Here is a 17,088-nt window from a genome sequence, read left to right on the forward strand (position 1 = left end):
AATGACATTCATTTTTCTAAAACATGAAACAAGGAATAAAAAGAAAAATTATTTAGGTATTTTGTATGGCCCGAGCAAGAGTCCCAGTTCCTGGTAAAATTTGGTGCATTCTCACTAGAAAATCCGCACATTTTCAAAGTAGTTAGTAGTTTCAAAAAAAAAAAAAAAAGCAGAAAGAAAGAAATTAACCCTATTTTTGTGCCCCTGAAATTATGGGGCTCAGAGCCAAGGGGAACTTTTCCCCATATTTTTTTAGTACGAGGGCTATTTTCTTCCAAGGTCCAAACCAGTGGTTGGAAGAATTACATTTGTTTCCGTAGCGAACAACAACTACTTTGTTACAAATTTATTTAACTACAACCATAACTACATTTTATAAAATGTAGCGACACACTACTTTTGAAATGTAGTCGTTACTTCGCTACTTTTCAAAAAATAAATAAATAGTAAACTCCACGATAAAACTTTCTTCAGTAGCAAAACTGTGAGGAAATAGTGTTGAAACTTAGGAGTACCGTCACTGTCCGGACTCGTCTTTTTCTGATTTCAGTATTTTTGCTTACATAAATTTATGGATCGTTGGACAACGTTTTGGCTCTGAGTAGGTATTAAATTTGCTGAAAGACCGGACGGTTGTCTTCTAGGATGAGGGTTTAGAAAATTAGTGCTATGCTTTTGACTAATGTCGCTATTCTAAGTAAAACAATTTTTATTTTCGCTGTGCTTTTTGTTTCGTGACCTATAGGACTTTGCAGAAAAAATAAAATAAATAAATAAGTAAAAATGATTGTATATTTGACTTCCAATAATGCTGTAGAAGGCTATGGCCTAATGCAGTTGGAGAGGTTATACCAGTTTTTTACTATTTATTTCACATAATAGGTTGGCATCTCTCTACACAAATAATTGTATCATCCAATAGTTTTGAAATTAGTGCTCAGATTGGAAGTAGTTGAAACCTATTCTTCTTCATACTAATAATCTATGAAAAATTGTCAAATATACAAATTTTGCAACACTCTGAAATAAAAAAAGGAGGGTTTTTTTTCTTTAACATTTAGAAATTTAGTACTTTTATCTTAAAATTGGCTTTTTGTTAAATTATTTTTTAATTCGGGGTAATTATAATGCAACACCTTAGTTTAGAAGTCATTCTGCTGTTTTATGCCAATTGATGTAATAACACAAAAATATGAGTGGAAACAGTTAAAAATAGAGAAATTGAGAATAAAACTCTTAACCTCTGTGCACGCCCGATGCATATGTCACATGTCTTTCTTTCATTTTTAGCTCACTTTCATGAAAAAATTTAAGCGATAAAAAGTAATTCACTAAAAAGAGGGCACAAACAAGTCTTTTAGTGGCGTGCCGGATAGCTAAAAATGTAGAACCACCGATACGGATAATTATCATTAGTGTCTAGATTCACGGATACGGATACTTATACTTTTTTACACAACTCAAGGGCGGTCCTCGTGTAAGGGTAAATGCACAATTTCGTTAAAAATCATCTATGGTGAGAATATCTTCAAGAATACGATTTTTTTAAAAAAGAAATTACCACTAAGAAGATTACTCAAATTTCGGGAGGAATAGGGCAGCGCTCTATTTTTGCTAAAATAAACGGTGAAAAATTATTTGTAGCTTGTTCAGTTTATGTCGCAACAAGAATCTAAAGCTACTACATCTACTACAAAAGCTACAAAAAATTTTTCTTATTCTATTTCGGCATAAATGCAGGGCTGTCCCATTTCCCCCGAATTTCTCTTTCCGTCGAAATTACACATCCAGGAACACTTTTACTAACAGTAAACAGAGAAATTAGAACTTGTAATGAAGAATGCCTAGAAAAATCAAAACAAAGAATAATACAAACCCCAAAATCGAAAACAAGAAACAATATTAAATTAATAATTTTAAAAAAAATCATTCTTAGGGCCAACCTCATGTTAAAATTAATTTCGCTGGTCACTTTTGCTGGACAACATGGGCAGCACGAGAAAGGGGAAAATAATCACAACTACCAAGTTTTACTGATCGTAGTAAAATTAGAATCAAGAGGTAAAATTGAAAATCCTTTTCTTGCTAAAATCAATTACAAATATTTTATTTGTTTTCAAATCGAAACAGACAGCAAATTCAAATTTTTAATCATTGACCTTTCTTTCCATGTATACAGGGGTGCCCCCCCCCCCTAAGAGCAAAGGCACACCCCTCTAGATTTCGCGGAGCCCCCCCTCCAAAAAAAGCAAGAGAACTCTTAAAGAAGAGAAGAATACCCTTCAAAACCCCCCCCTAAAAATTTCAATAGCAGTCTGCGCCATGACCCCCTCCCCCAGGTGGGCACCCCTGATATATATTTCATCAATGAAACCGTTATCAATCGCATGAATAAAGACGTATTGCATTTAAAATTTACGAAAAAAGGTTAAAAAGGTTATAACTCCTATTGTATATAACTTAAATGAAACAAACAAATTTCAAAACACGTAGAAAAATTCGTTGTTTTGATAGGCGCCAATGCTTCAATTGTACAAGTACGTTCTCACCAATAAAACCACGAAAGACGCAAATTCAGTTTCTAATTTATATCTCAAGTTAATATAAGTTTCTTAAGAACGAGACTCGGCTAAAAACTCTTTTGATCAAGTCTATATCACTATGAAAATCGGTTCATTCGTTTAGGAGCTATATGATGCACACAGACACACATTTCAAACTTACATAACTCCTTCTTTGTAGCGTCGAGGGTTGAAAATTGACTTTTCAATTGCGGAATTGATACCTTCTAATTTCTATAATGAACAAAAACTAATTTAAATGGTACAAAAACCATAGTTGGTGTTCCATAAGCCAGTACTGCCAGTTCCGGCATTTACCATAAAAAATATCGACTTTTCCGGTTTCTCTGGTTTTCGATTAGGCCGGTACTTTTATATTCCGGCATTTACTGTAAAAAATATCCCGTTTCTCTGGTATTTAGACCAGAGTCTGTGTTCCATTAGCCGGTACGCTGCTGTTTCACTGCCGGTACACTGCAATATAATACCAGCACTGCATAAGGATCCCCCTCCCCATTATGAAGCACAATATTCCCAATTAGCATAATTAAACTATTTATCAATATCCTCAAATTAAAGAACAATAAGTTTTTTTTTTTACAATATTCAGCCTTGCCGAATCGGGTAACGTATAAACGAATACCCCGCTTATACGAATAAATCACCGGGAAAAAATTAAAAAGCACTGCTAAGCCTAATGGAACAGAAATTTTAAATCAGAAAATTATCGTTTGCGCGATCTCATTTTAAATTAGCGTTCAGGGGGGCGTTCTCTCGTTTGTGACTTAATAAAATGGTAAAAATTTTCCCTTATGATTATTATTTGGCAATTTATCAGTTGTATTTATGGAGGGATGCGTTTAATTTTTTCGGGAACTTTTGATTTGCCGTTTTCTTTCTTTGAGAATGATTATTTTGACTGGAAATTTTGTAATATTTTTTTTTTCCTCTAATTAAAGCTTGATTGTTGAACATGCGTCGCTTGACATAACTTTTATTTTCGAGGTAGACCGTGCAAAGCCGGGCAATGCAGCTAGTTAGAAATAAAAAATCCCAAAAAATAAAGTTCGGGGTTCGGGAAAATCTTTGCCAGCACCGAAACTCTTATTTGTACTAAGTGTGCAATATCCACCCATTCAATCTTTAGATAGGAGGTAAATGAGCTCTGTTTCCTCCTGTAATTGAATCCTGTGAATTCATGCGCTTGTAAAATATTAAAACACTTTGTATAAAACATATCGAATCTGCCAAGATGCTATATATGAAATATTATTAGTTTGAAGTTATGTCAACAGATGGCGCGCTCAACGAGATGTTTGTCTATTCAAGGTGAAGTAAGCTCATATAAATGCAATAAGGATACTAAATGAAAAACCGGAAGGGAAAATTACTTTCGATTCAAGGTCTTCGGTATCTATTTCTGCTCCTAAGCTCGGTTTCTTTGAGATGTTTTACAGCTTGGTACACAATGTTTGCGGCTGAATTAAGATTGCTGACTCCAAAATTTATAATATTTCTTTTAAAAGTTATATCTCCACCAATATTCTGATTAATTCTAGCGCTGAGTTTTCTTTCACTAAATGGATGGTTTTCTTCAAGTTTCTTTTCTGATCATAACCACCTCCTGAACCCTTGGTTTTCAAAATGCAAGTCGTAATATGTTCTCCTGATTTTCCATTTTCCACGGCCTGTCACACATTCAAAAAAAAAAAAAAAAAAAAAAAAAAATCGGTGATGAAAAAATTATGTAGATAAAATGCACACAATTTAACTAAACAAGTGTAAAATCCATTTCCAGACATTCCTATTTATTTCTTCCCCATCACTTTTAATGACATCAAACCTTTCGAGGTCTCCAAAGTGAGTTTTAGATCTACCCTACTCACTTCTTTAGATTACTGATTTTTGGATCTCCACTACTTTCGTACGTAAACGAGTGACCAGATCAGTCTTGAAAAATACCTATCCCCTTCCGTATACGTTTTTGGTGCTAACTAGCTTAATCTGTTGCAGGTAATCTGCTTGCACAATTGACTTGCGTATGTATGTAATCCGTTTGTAATAATGAGCGATCCTTTTTTAGCTTTTACATGCACTTTTATTTACATTGTTATAATTTTAGCTATAGTTTATTTTAAAGGAAGTGCCACTGATATTTTTAAGCTATTGCAGACACTAGCATCGCTTTTGCCTAATTTGTCCACGAATTTGCTTATCGCGGGTGTCATCCCAAAGCCATGGGTGTCCACCTGGGGGGGGGGGAGGTATGGCGCAGACTGAGTCATTCAAATGTTTAGGTGGGTTTTGTTTTGTGGAGTATTTTCACTTTTAGGGGACTCTTTCTTTTTTTTGGGGGGGGGGGGGATCTTTGCGATATTTAGGGGGTCCGCGGTTACTGTTAAGGGGGTGCCCCCCTGCTATTGCTTGGATAATCGGGAGTTTACTTTCACTGAAAAATAGGTAAGGCAGATCAGAGATCCGTTATTTAAGGGATCAGGTGGGGCTTTTTGCCTCCCCGACTTAGGGCTGAATTTTAGAAACATAGAGCAATTGTATATTTTTGTGAGTATTTTGCATTTAATTCTTCATTTTTATGAAATATATTTCTCCTTTGCCCCTCTCCCTTTCCCCCTCCGAGGGGGAGGGGAGGCTGAAATGACGGGTTTGATGTAAAAACTGTTTATTCAGAATAATTAATTCTGGCTGAGCAGAGTGAGTCATGCGCATAATAACGATCATCCCGTTTTGAAGGGACTAAGGAATAAACAATCCCCTTTTTAAGAAGCAATTCCGTTGTCCCCGAACACAGCGTCTGGACGTCAAAATGCCCCTTTTTCTCATAGAGGATGACCCAGAGAAGAGAGTTGACCTATTCTGTAAAAATTTACTTCACGTCCCTTTGACGGTCCTGGATCATGAGTAAGATTTGTGAAATTCTTCCCCATAATTTTTTTTTTTTTTTTTTTTTGAAGTAACTTGCCATGTAAATGAAGTACCGTACCTCATATCAATGCCTAGCGACCGCTTTGCGCCTCTGACCGTTTGGCAACGAACATTTAGTAGCAGAAAAATTAATGTAAAATGCTTTTGAAACATATGCTCACTAGGGCGTGATAAGACGTTCAATACCATCAAAGGGTTAACAAATTGAAACTTAAAGTTATTAGAGACCCAGCGGCGTAGCTACAACTTCTGCCACCTAAGGCGGTTCTCTCCAAGGGCGCCTATATGAGGGGGGGGGGGGAGTGGGGGCTCAATCCCCCCTTTGAATTTGAATTTTCTTGCTTTTAGTACTCTTTTCTTTGCAAAAATGTAAAAATATTTTTTCTCCAACTATCATGAATGAATTATTAAAAATGTCAAATTTTAATAACTCTAATCTGTACTGAAATCGGTTTCTATGGAGAAAATATCTGCCCCCCCCCTTAAAATTTTGCATATGGGTGCCCTTAGTTTGTCGCCCTTCTGTTGAGAAAAATTTTGATACATTGTGTGTGTTCAGTTCCTGCATATTTCTACTTTAGTTTTTTAAAAGAAAGAAAAAAAAACGAGATTTTATGAACCCGAAGATTGAAATTCGTGGAAATTTTCTAATTATCCGGAAAAATCACTTGCATGCTTATTTTTTGTCGATTTTTTTCCAGTTTTTGCTAGTGTCTGTTCGGCTTATCTCCCACAAAATACGATTGTTTTGTTACTTTTACAAGAGTCGTGATTATATAAATGAATAAACCTAAAAAGTATAGAAAAATACAAATGATTTATTGTGTATAAGTTGCGAACAAATAAAACAAAAAAAAAATCTCTCGCAAATTGCAATAAATAAGTCCAACCCATAGGGATGAACGGCTTGCTTCGAATTTTCCAGTCAAAATTTCCTTTAACCAATTGTATAATCCTAATTCCAAAATGGCGATTGATAACCTTGATATTTTTTATTTCCATTCCCTTTAAAAGGTTGGTTAAAAAACGAAGACACGATTGGAAAGGAAGGTTAGAATGTGGTCAAGGTCACAAAGATTGAAGCAAAACTTGCATCTTCTATGGAATATTAATTGCGGAGAAAACGAATGGGAAAAAAAACTAGCTTTGCGTGTTGAATCTGCTTGGTTCATTTAACCTTCTTTAATGCTCAAAGAATGATATTTTTTTACGCTGTCATGTTTAACAGGAATAATTTGATACTGGGTTCAAGACTTTTGGTTCTTTTTGATGAAAAGTGCAATTGTGCGAACATTTCTAAATAGCGAATTTCCAATTACCTTGGATTGGAACATGTGATATCTGAAGTTATGCCGATTTTTAACAATGAAATTTTTTCGGACTAGGATATACAGGGTGGGTAGTTAGATTCAATATTTTTATTTCATTTATGTATTTATATTTCATTTTATTTATTTATTTGTTTATTTATTTTTTTTGAAGCACAAAATAATATTTTGACTATTCAAAACGTATATTTTTAAAAATAAGAACGAAAAACAGGCAGCAACAACAAAAGGAAAAATATATGAAATTAGTTTTTTATGATTGTTGCTAACAACTTCCTCTCACTTTTTTTTCTTTCTTTTTATTGCACAAATTCAATTCTTTTTTTCTTGTTGCAATTCTTTTGTTCTCATAATTAGACATGAAATAAGATTTCTTGTTGCGTTGGACAGACATCGGTTAGCAAATTCCGCTTTATTTACGAAAGAAAAATCAGTAATATTCGAAAGCAAACTTTGAAGAAATAATTTTGAGAACAAAATCAGAACAATATTTTAACCACTTGAATCAAAAGAGAATCTGATCAAAGCTGTTGTAAGTCAATGTACAATCAAGTTGCATTGGTATACAAGTTTACCTCTCCCACCCTTTATCACATGCCACACTGTTTTTCATAAGCATATTGTTAACACAAAACGTGTGATGTCGCACTTCTTACATCCACCATCTTCCTTGTCACAAACTGTCACAACTTCCCGAAACCCCTTTCCCCCTCAAAGCCCCCCTATCATTTGTGGACTTCCACTTCCTGTTACCCATTCATTAGCAGATTTGAGAGCAATTTGAGTTGTTGATGAACTTATTTATGAACAAGATAATTTTGAAAATTCAATTTGTTCAGCAATGAGCTAGAGTCGTTCAGTTAACATTACTCTTCCTTCAGACGGAATATCCTTCTCTTGTTAGGCGGATATTGTATTGGTTTTAGGTGGGTGCCATGCGTTAAAGTTTAGTCGACCTGAACACTTCAAACATTATAATGTCAAAGTATTTCTTTCAAAAAATTTCTCTGTTTCATTTCATTTGTTTTGAGTTAACCGAAAAAATGCCAAAGAAAAAAAGATACCCGTCTGAAAACATGAAAAAGGTATGGGGTCATTCGCACGAAAATAGTACAAACTAATGTATATTTTTTAAATTAATGCTCCACTTATTTGTGTTAAAGCAATTAACAGTTAAATTTATGATGAGTTAAAAAATATTTTCACACTCCGCATAAAAGAGTAGATGAATAAGATTTTCTAAAACCGTTCATGAGAAAAAAGTTACAATGATACAGAACAAGCATGTCCTCATATATGTAATAGCAAATGATCGAGTAACCCGCAAGTTTCAACAATGAAACTCGCGCCATGGCATGATAATTTGATAGTAAGTTTTGGTAATGTTTTACACATGCAGGGAAAGGCTTTATTGTGGCAAGGCTAAACTGGATCCGGTAAATTAACTGTTTTACTGGTAAGACTGTGTCATTTTAGGGGAATGAAGAAAGAATAGTCAAAGATGAAAGCTATCCACTGGAGTTTAGGGTTATTAAACTGGAGTTTGGGTTAAAATTTCAACTATCAAAATATCATCGAGCTGGCAATGACTTCATTCAAATGTAGAAGTAATTTTCACCCGTCATACCTTGACGAGCGGTTTTCTAGTAAGGAAATAATGACTCAAAAAATGCTTTTCTGCCTGCAATTTCAAGATTTTTTTTTCTTAATCATCAATATAAATGTGACAGAGTCGAAGTTCAATAAATTTACATTAACGATCTGAAGAAAGGGTAAGACTAAGCTTGTATGCTGACTGCAGAACCTGAAGTGGCCTCATTAGCACAGAACTGCTACTACTTCGACTTTTAAAAATAATATTCCCAGATTCGTTGTAATTGTTCGTTTTATTTTATAAATCAGGGATTCTCAAACTTTTCCAATTCACGACACTATTGGGAGAAATAGAATTTTCTCCATGTAGCCTACTTTATCTGTCATATACATACACCATGAACACTTCGTGGCACCCCTCCCCTCATCCTGCAGTACCCAGTTTTGGAACCTCTGTATCTAAATGGCATGAAACAGAGTGAACAATATGATTCAAAGAAAGTATTGGCACAAAAATACAACAACAATTTGTCTAGGGGATTTTGAAAATTGTATTGCTGTAATTATTTTTATGAGAAATACTATAAAATTTAACTGATATTTTCTGTTGTTGCATTTCAGCACAATTTTGAAACATATTTTTATTCCTAATAATTTGAAGTTAATTAGTCACTTAATGTTCTCCTTCTTTTTCCAATGATTTAAAGCCCTTCACAAATTAGTTAGGCAAAACTATTCATGCTTGATCATACGAAAATAAATTGAGACCCAGTGAAACTGATGATTATGGTGGTATTTTTATTAATTAAAAAAAGAAAAAAAAGCCCCTGACATGACTTTAGGAAAATGAATCATGTATGTTTAGTGAGAAGGGTTAAAGCTCCGAGACGTATTGAGCAAAAAAAAAAAAACATCAAAATTATCATTGTAAAAGTTTTTTTAATTCTTGAGGAAAAATTTTAATTCTGAATTAGACCCAAAGTTCAGCAAAACATTGTCGAGAGTTCCGCAAGAAAATAAGTCTTGATTATACCAGTTCAGATTGGATTGACATTTAGATCATTTAGAATTTGAGTATTTTATATCGTAACTCCCCTAAATGTGTTAATAAGATAACAAGTAAAAATGCTAAATCAAAAATCAATTACTCTCAAACAATTCTGATTATTTCACGAGGATCTTCATTTCATTTTCAGGCTCAAAAAATTTACAAACAGCATTTTTTTAGTTTCCAAAATCTCTTCAGAGCCTGTGTTTCAAAAAGCAAACGCATCTTGTGATGAAGGAGGACAAGTTTGCCGCATTCCATATAAAACTTTTTATGATATTTTCCGAAGTCTCGTCTTTTAGTGCTATTTTAATGCTGGACTGCTTAAAAACACTTTTCAAGAACAGATCTGGCCATTGACTTAACTTGTCATTGATAGTCGTCATTCGTTAGTACTCATACTGATGAGCTTGCTGTAATCTAGTTTTAGATTTTGCAGACGTGAGTTAACTTTTTGAAATATGTCTGGTCCTTTTGTTCTTCCATGAATAGACTCCAGACAGCCAAGTTCTCTATAGACATCATTAATTCTTCTTATAAAGATACTTCATAGGAATACATATTCAAAGTCCGTGCTAGTTCAAAAAGAAAGATCTAGAATGGACAAGGCCTTCCAGTTGTTGAAATAGCTTATGTGAGAAATCCCTGGTACCCTTGAAACTGACTGTCTGGATGCAATAATTTCTTCTGCTTTTCTTACAATATCTTTATAAGCCAAGATCGCGTGCAAATATTTGGAGACACGGTTTAACAGTTTCTTCTGCATTTTTGAAAGCAGTTTCTTTTCTTTTTTTCGTCAAAGCGGTCCAAAGTGTTGCAATTAATGCATCAAGCTACGTGACAGATTTCCGTCACACGTTATCTTCTATCATAAGTGGATATCGCATTTTATTCATCATCAGTTCAATTGATAGTAATCTTTTATGAAGAGATTAAATAATTTATAATACTTGGAAAGTATCAAAACCTCTTCAAAAAAAAAAAAAAAAAAAAGAAAACAAAGAAAGAAAGAAAGAAAAAATGGATTTGCGTTTAGTTTTAATAGTATGATGAACATTTAAAACTTTTTTTTTTTTGTTATTTAATAAGCCATCACTTTGTACATATTCAACACTGTTAAATTTAACAAATTATGGGATGACGTAGGGACATTTACAAACAACCCACATGGGTAACATTCAATTTTGATATATATATATATATATATATATATATATATATATATATATATATATATATATAGTAAAGTGTGTAGTTTCACATACACGGGTAGCACAGAAAAAAGTGTATGTAACAAAAAGATAAACAAAAATAACAACAACAAAAATGAACATGGAACGTTAAAAAAATAAACTAGGAACATTGAAAACAAGAATTGATGAAATCATGGGTATTAAACTGCTGCTACGTTTACGAAGAGCTGGAGCAGCTGGCATATTAAATATTCTGCAAGGTTTCTGTGCGGGTCAGTATCATACATGCAGCAAAATTGATTAGAAAGTAAAAGTATATGTATTTGAATTAACGAACTAATATGTGTAGCTACTTATAAGGCTTAATATAGAAGGCAGGAAAATTATCAAACGTTATATATGTTTATTTTTTGGATATATGCAATAAATTATATATATGTAAATAGTATGCATATTAGTAATATGCTGTCATGTATTACCAACCCCCCAGCTCTGACCTGCAAAATGAAAAGAAAAAATTACATACCACATGATTTCAAACATTTCGTCGACAACAATGTCTATGTCTAGGTATCCATTTGCCAGAGACGAAAATCCGATGCCACGCCAATCGAACAGGTCGCTGGGGCAGGGCATCCAAAAAGCACCTTCCTGTCGAAAGGATTTCAGCACTCTTTATCATCAAATACACAGTATATATATATATATATATATATATATATACTGTGTGTGTGTGTGTAGTGTGTGTGGGTGTCACAGTATATATATATATATATATATATATATATATATACTGTGTGTGTGTGTGTAGAAGTAAAAATATTTACGTAAATGTGATGAGAAAACTAAATAAATAAATCAAATAATAAATAAAAATAAAACGAAAATAGCAAAAAGAAAGAAAAAATCTCAATTTCTTTTTTAACTGCTGTAAAAGGCTTAGTGCCAAAATAATAATAATAATAATAATAATAATAAAGGTACAGTTAAATAGTATTGAAATTTTTAAAAAAATATTCAAAAAGAAAATGATCGTGGTCAATTGAAAGAGAAATAAGTTCGGTAATTTTCTTTTTTTTTTGCTGCAGTAAACGAATAATAGTTTCTTAAGTCTTGAGTCCAACTGCCTGAAGAACGAACATGGAATGAGGAAGTGTGAATACAATATTTAAAACTTTTGTTGCAATTTTGATGAAGTTCTATTCCAGCAGAAATTTCTGGAAGGGGAGCGGGTCTCATGGAGTAGACTGCTCTTCTGAAACTCATACGGCGTGTGTCTTTTAAGGGATATTTCTTTCTATTTCGGGGTGGGGGGGGGGGTATCCCTGCGTTTGATCCGAATCTTGTTCCGCTTACCTTAATAAACTTATCGTTTTCAAACTCTATTTTGTTTTCCTCCCATACACAACTTACATAATGTGTTGTAGGCTCATTTAAAGTATGATGAACACCTTATACTTATATAATTGACACAAAACAGGGGAGAGGGTAAAGATTGGAATGGACATCGTTAGATAACAAACCCGAAAATTCAGTCTTGCGTATTCCTACCAGCTTATGTAAGGGTTTTGTTTTTGTGATTCTGTTTCAATCCGTAGAACGTAAATCCATCATCTTTCTATTTGCCGAATGAGTACTTTCTGCACTTACTACGTGAAAGTTTTCATAATCCACACATTATATAAGTCAGAACGCGTTAGCTATTTTTCTCCCCGTTAGAACCTGTTTTGCGAAGATTTTTCTTTGCATTCTCATCTGACTGCCTGTCTTCAGAACTTATATGAGAGCGCCTATGAAAAAAAAAAAAGGAGTATGTCATTTCTTTACATCCCTCATTTCTTACTGAGAGGAAATCCATTTATAACTTTTTGCACGTGATAAAAATTTTAATAAACATTTGAATTTTCCATCCTCGAAACATTAGCCAAGGATTTTAAATCTGCCCCACCATGGCTGTAACCAGACTTTGTTTCGGGGAGGGTTTCAACAAAGAAATTTTTCATGAATTCAATATCATCAATAAAAATTGGTTTCAATCGTACATTTCATTGCTTTTTGTTTTAATAGATTATGTAAATGAGGGAGAGATGTTTCTGCTTCATGCACAAATTCAGCAGATGATCTACGTATTTTTACTGCACATTGAAACACATCTAATTTGCAGAATTCAAGAAATTGCACTCAACGCGACTCCTTTTTTTGAGAAAATGATGAATGAGAGTGACAGTTACGAAAATGTCAATAATGAATAATTTCGTGTTTTATTAAAATTCAGAATTTCCTCTGACAATTTAGTAATCAAAAAACATCGTAAGTCAACTTTAGGAGATCTATTAGTTACAAAATCATTCAGTTTATAGTTGTGGAAATGTCAATAAGGAAGAAACTGAAGGAAGTAAATGCTGCAGAATATTTTGCAGACATGGGGCTTCTGGAGCAACTGACGTTTCCCAAAAAGAAGCAGATACAGTAGTAGTTTGTACAATTTTTCAGCAACAATAATTTCATTTTCAAATGAAATTGAAAATAATAATAATAATAACTTTTTCAGAATATTTCTTTATAATAATTTTGGAAAGTTTTGGAGGGGCTTTGAACCTTTTAAACTCTTTCCAATACGGTCTTGTGTGCCATTTCTAAAATATAAGTGTCGAACTATTTGCATGACATCTATAAAATTCAAGAAATTGAATAGCAAAATGCTCGTTCTCTCTTGTCCTCACCGATTTTTCGTTTTAAGTTTTTAAGTAAAAAAGCATAAATACATAAATTGCTTACATAATCAAAGATGCATGAAAAACTTAAGCTTTCTGCATAAATTTTGTAAGTATTCATTAGATTAAATTTGGGAGGGATTAGGTGGGGCAAAACCACTCTTAATTAAATTATGGAACGTATTTCGTACTGACTTCTTTGCTGCGCACAAAAAATTAATATTTGATGAAAGAATTTCTTAGAAAAAAGTTCTAAAATCAGGTATATCTCTCCCTCATCTCAAGAGCAATGGCGCACCCCTCATCTTCTATGGAGCACCCAAAGTGAGCACAAAAAACCTAAAAACTATCACCCCCCCCTAAAAATTTTATTGGCGCATTCTGAGCCATGAATCTCCCCTCCCCTCGTAGACTCCTCTGATAAAATATGAGTTGAAACCTTATCCAGCTCCTGATTTTCGAGAGGGTCATAAATGTAGTATTCGAGAAAAATAGGGGATCTGAAACATTTTTTTCGATCTATGGGTCCTTAAAGTGCAACCTTAATCCAACATTACTCGTTTCAGGGGGGAGGGGAGCATGAACCATTACCCCTATTCGCTTGGGCATATAGTGTTAATGTGAACAAAAAGAAAACATTCGCTGAAATTTAAAAAAAAAAAAATGTGAAAACAGGTTTACTCAATTTCTTTTGACGATTTGGAGGGGGGGGGGGGGTATAAAACCTTGATGCATCGAACAAAATTATTTGACAGTTTTAATTTCGCAGTTAAGTCATGTAGCCTTATATAAGTCAAAGTTCTTTTTTCTCTTGACGCTGTTTCATGTCAGATTAGTAATTTTGAAATTAAAAAAAAAAAAAAAACATGTCACAATCAGGGTTCGACAAAGCCCCTGGGCGCTAGATCACTGGACTACGAAAAATATTACCTTGGTTAGTAGTTTTTTCAGAACAAAATTTTTTCTGAAGTCATGTTGCACTGAATTTGCCTATAAATTCTGAAAAATAATTTGTCCAGCATCTAAAACTTTTTCCTGGCTTTCAGGAATTTAGTTTTTGTCTGTCTCTTGTCTTAATGGTTTTGAGTCAGAAAATGCCAGGTAATAGAGATATCATTTGATGATTTAAAATAATAATAATAATAATAATAATAATAATACAAAGCATAAAAATTCGTTCTGATGTTGTCTTACCGAAAGTCTTCTCTTTTAGGCATGTTGGAGACTTGGGAAACATTGAATGTGACGAGCATGGTGTAACGAACATTCTCTTCAGTGATGAAGTTGCTTCACTTCGTGGTCCGTATTCAATTATCGGAAAATCACTCGTGGTACGTAAACTGATTTAAGAGTAATTCGTTTTTCCTAGTGATTTTTTTCTTTTGATTTGGCACAGGAGAAGCTTTCACTTTAATTATTTTCTGTGCGTGCTTGTAGTGTCTTATATAATATATGGATGCCTCAGTTGCCAAATCGATTAACTCCACTTAAAAAAAATCCTCATTTCTGCTTTAATAGTGCTTAATCAATGCTTAGGATGTGACTTTATATTAAATTTTTGGTTCAGTACATTTCTGATCCTGCGATGGCAGAAAATGTAACACGAGGATCCATTCATTCCTATTAGATAACACTATCTTCTTCATCACTTTTCTCGACTTTTTGTTTTATGGAGTTAATCGATTTGTCAAGTGACGCATCCATATCATAACGCTGCTTCTAAAGCTCAAGGAAGGTACTCTAGCAGGACCGTCACTTAAGGGGTCAGGGGGTCAATTCTTCCACCCCTCCCACTCCCGACTTTGAAAAATTGGTATTATTACTAATAAAACGATGTAATTTTTGATGGAAGTTGTTAAAACTGCAATTAGTGCACATCCTTTGTCCTAAGTGCTTAATGTCCCGTAGTATTTTTTTCCATTTATGCCCTTGACTGCTAAATACTGTTTACAAAGTAATAAGAGTACCCTCCTCTGATCTTTCTCTTCATGTAGATTCATGAAAACACAGACGATCTTGGTCAGGGCGGAGACGCTGAGAGTCTGAAGACTGGCAACGCAGGAACCAGGATTGCTTGTTGTGTGATCGAACGAGTCGAAAAGCTCTCCATTCGAACCTACAGGGTAATAAAGACTGCCTCACAGTACAAAAACAACTAAATGCTAATTCATTGCGATTCTTGATCTTGTACTTTACCATATTTCATATTGATTATTTGTACTCTACTGTGTGTACTTTGAGCTTTTTAATAAAACTTTTTAAGCGTCTGCCTGGGCGAAACTTTTGGAAAATGATTTGTTCTTTACCTTTTCGTCATCTTGAGCTTCAAATGATAATCCTACTTCAAATTGCTAACTTTTGAATTAAAAACATTCGCAAACCTATTTTTGTTGCTCAGTAGCATAACTCATGAACATCCATACGGGGGGGGGGGGCAGAGGCAGCTCGAGCCCCCTCTTGATTTTGATTCTGTACTTGTTTTAAAATTCATTTTGAGCACAATTATCAAAACATTTCAACATAATACATAAGACTAAAGAAGATTTTCTGTAATTTTTCAACATAATCCTAACAGAAGAAAGCTTTATTACTTAAGAATAAGCCATTACCCAATAACTCATTTTTTACTCCATTTTTTTAAACTCGAATTTGTACTAATATTTTCTTTCAGAGTGGGGTTGTTTCCATCAGTCAAAAGTACTACCTTTAGTGACTGAAGTTGATAGTATGAATAAAAAAAATAACATGGACCGAAAAAAATCTTTTATTTTCAAAACGTTTAATTTTTAATTAATTTTTTTAAATGTCCGATTTTTCAAATTTGGCGTGGTCTTTGTGACGTCACAAGTGATGCACTTTGGCACGTATTCCACTGGCACGCTGAATGCTCACGTTTGCTGTCTACCGCGTTTCCACGTTGTGATAATTCAGAAGCGAATTAAATATTGCGCTGTACGCTTGCTATCAACCGTATCGTTGCCAACACATGTGAGTAAAGATGCGAATTAAATATTGCGCTCTGAACTAATGGCTTCAGTGAATGGCATTTCATCATTTGTGACGTCACGTGCAGAAGCGTAAAAAATGAAATTGAATCTGCTCACCGATTAAAGTATATTTTTTTAAATATTAAACTTTGTCAAATTATTTAAAAAGTGGTCAGATCCTATGTTTCTAAGCATGCTCTTTCAGAAAAAAAATTCTTTTAAAATTTCGGAAACGACCCCATTGTAACAATGTATTTTGATAATAAGTTTCCGCCTCTCCTAAGGAAAACAAAACTACGAATTCCGTTAAAAGGGATAAGTCTGTCTGAATTCCAATTCAATACTGAAAATCCTCACGAATCTAACTTACCTTTTATCAATTATTAATCAGAAGAAAGTTTTCTTTCTTCGTAAAGGTAAAAGTTTGAAAGAAAAAAAGTTTCTCAGCCCCTTCTAAAAGTACACGTAAGGGTGCCTATGGCATTACTAGTATGAGCAAAACCCATATGATGTCTTAAAAATCATTCTTAAATGGTACCATGGGGGCCAATACTTTCGATCTTTTCCTACTATTTATCTTTTGAAAATATCAGCATTATTTGAACTGCTTAAATGAACGATTTTCTTTGAGCATAAGTAAGGGAATAACGGGGGCAAGATGAAGGACAACTTTAACAGGTTTGTATTTTTCACGAGCATAACAAAAAGTCGACTGATACTT

General features: G+C 33.8%; 1 protein-coding gene across 1 annotated transcript in view; it reads left to right on the forward strand.

The window, feature by feature from the left end:
- LOC129225801 (LIM domain-containing protein A-like) overlaps nt 1–15,671 on the forward strand; it is a 40,959-nt gene extending 25,288 nt beyond the window's left edge. The window contains exons 7-8 of the mRNA XM_054860311.1: nt 14,594–14,711; nt 15,375–15,671. Of these exons, the coding sequence (XP_054716286.1) occupies nt 14,594–14,711; nt 15,375–15,539 (283 nt within the window). The 3' untranslated portion in view covers nt 15,540–15,671. The remainder of the gene's footprint in view (nt 1–14,593; nt 14,712–15,374) is intronic.
- Nucleotides 15,672–17,088: the final 1,417 nt, after the last annotated feature.

Source organism: Uloborus diversus, chromosome 7, assembly GCF_026930045.1.
Source record: "Uloborus diversus isolate 005 chromosome 7, Udiv.v.3.1, whole genome shotgun sequence".
Taxonomy (NCBI): Eukaryota; Metazoa; Arthropoda; class Arachnida; order Araneae; family Uloboridae; genus Uloborus; species Uloborus diversus.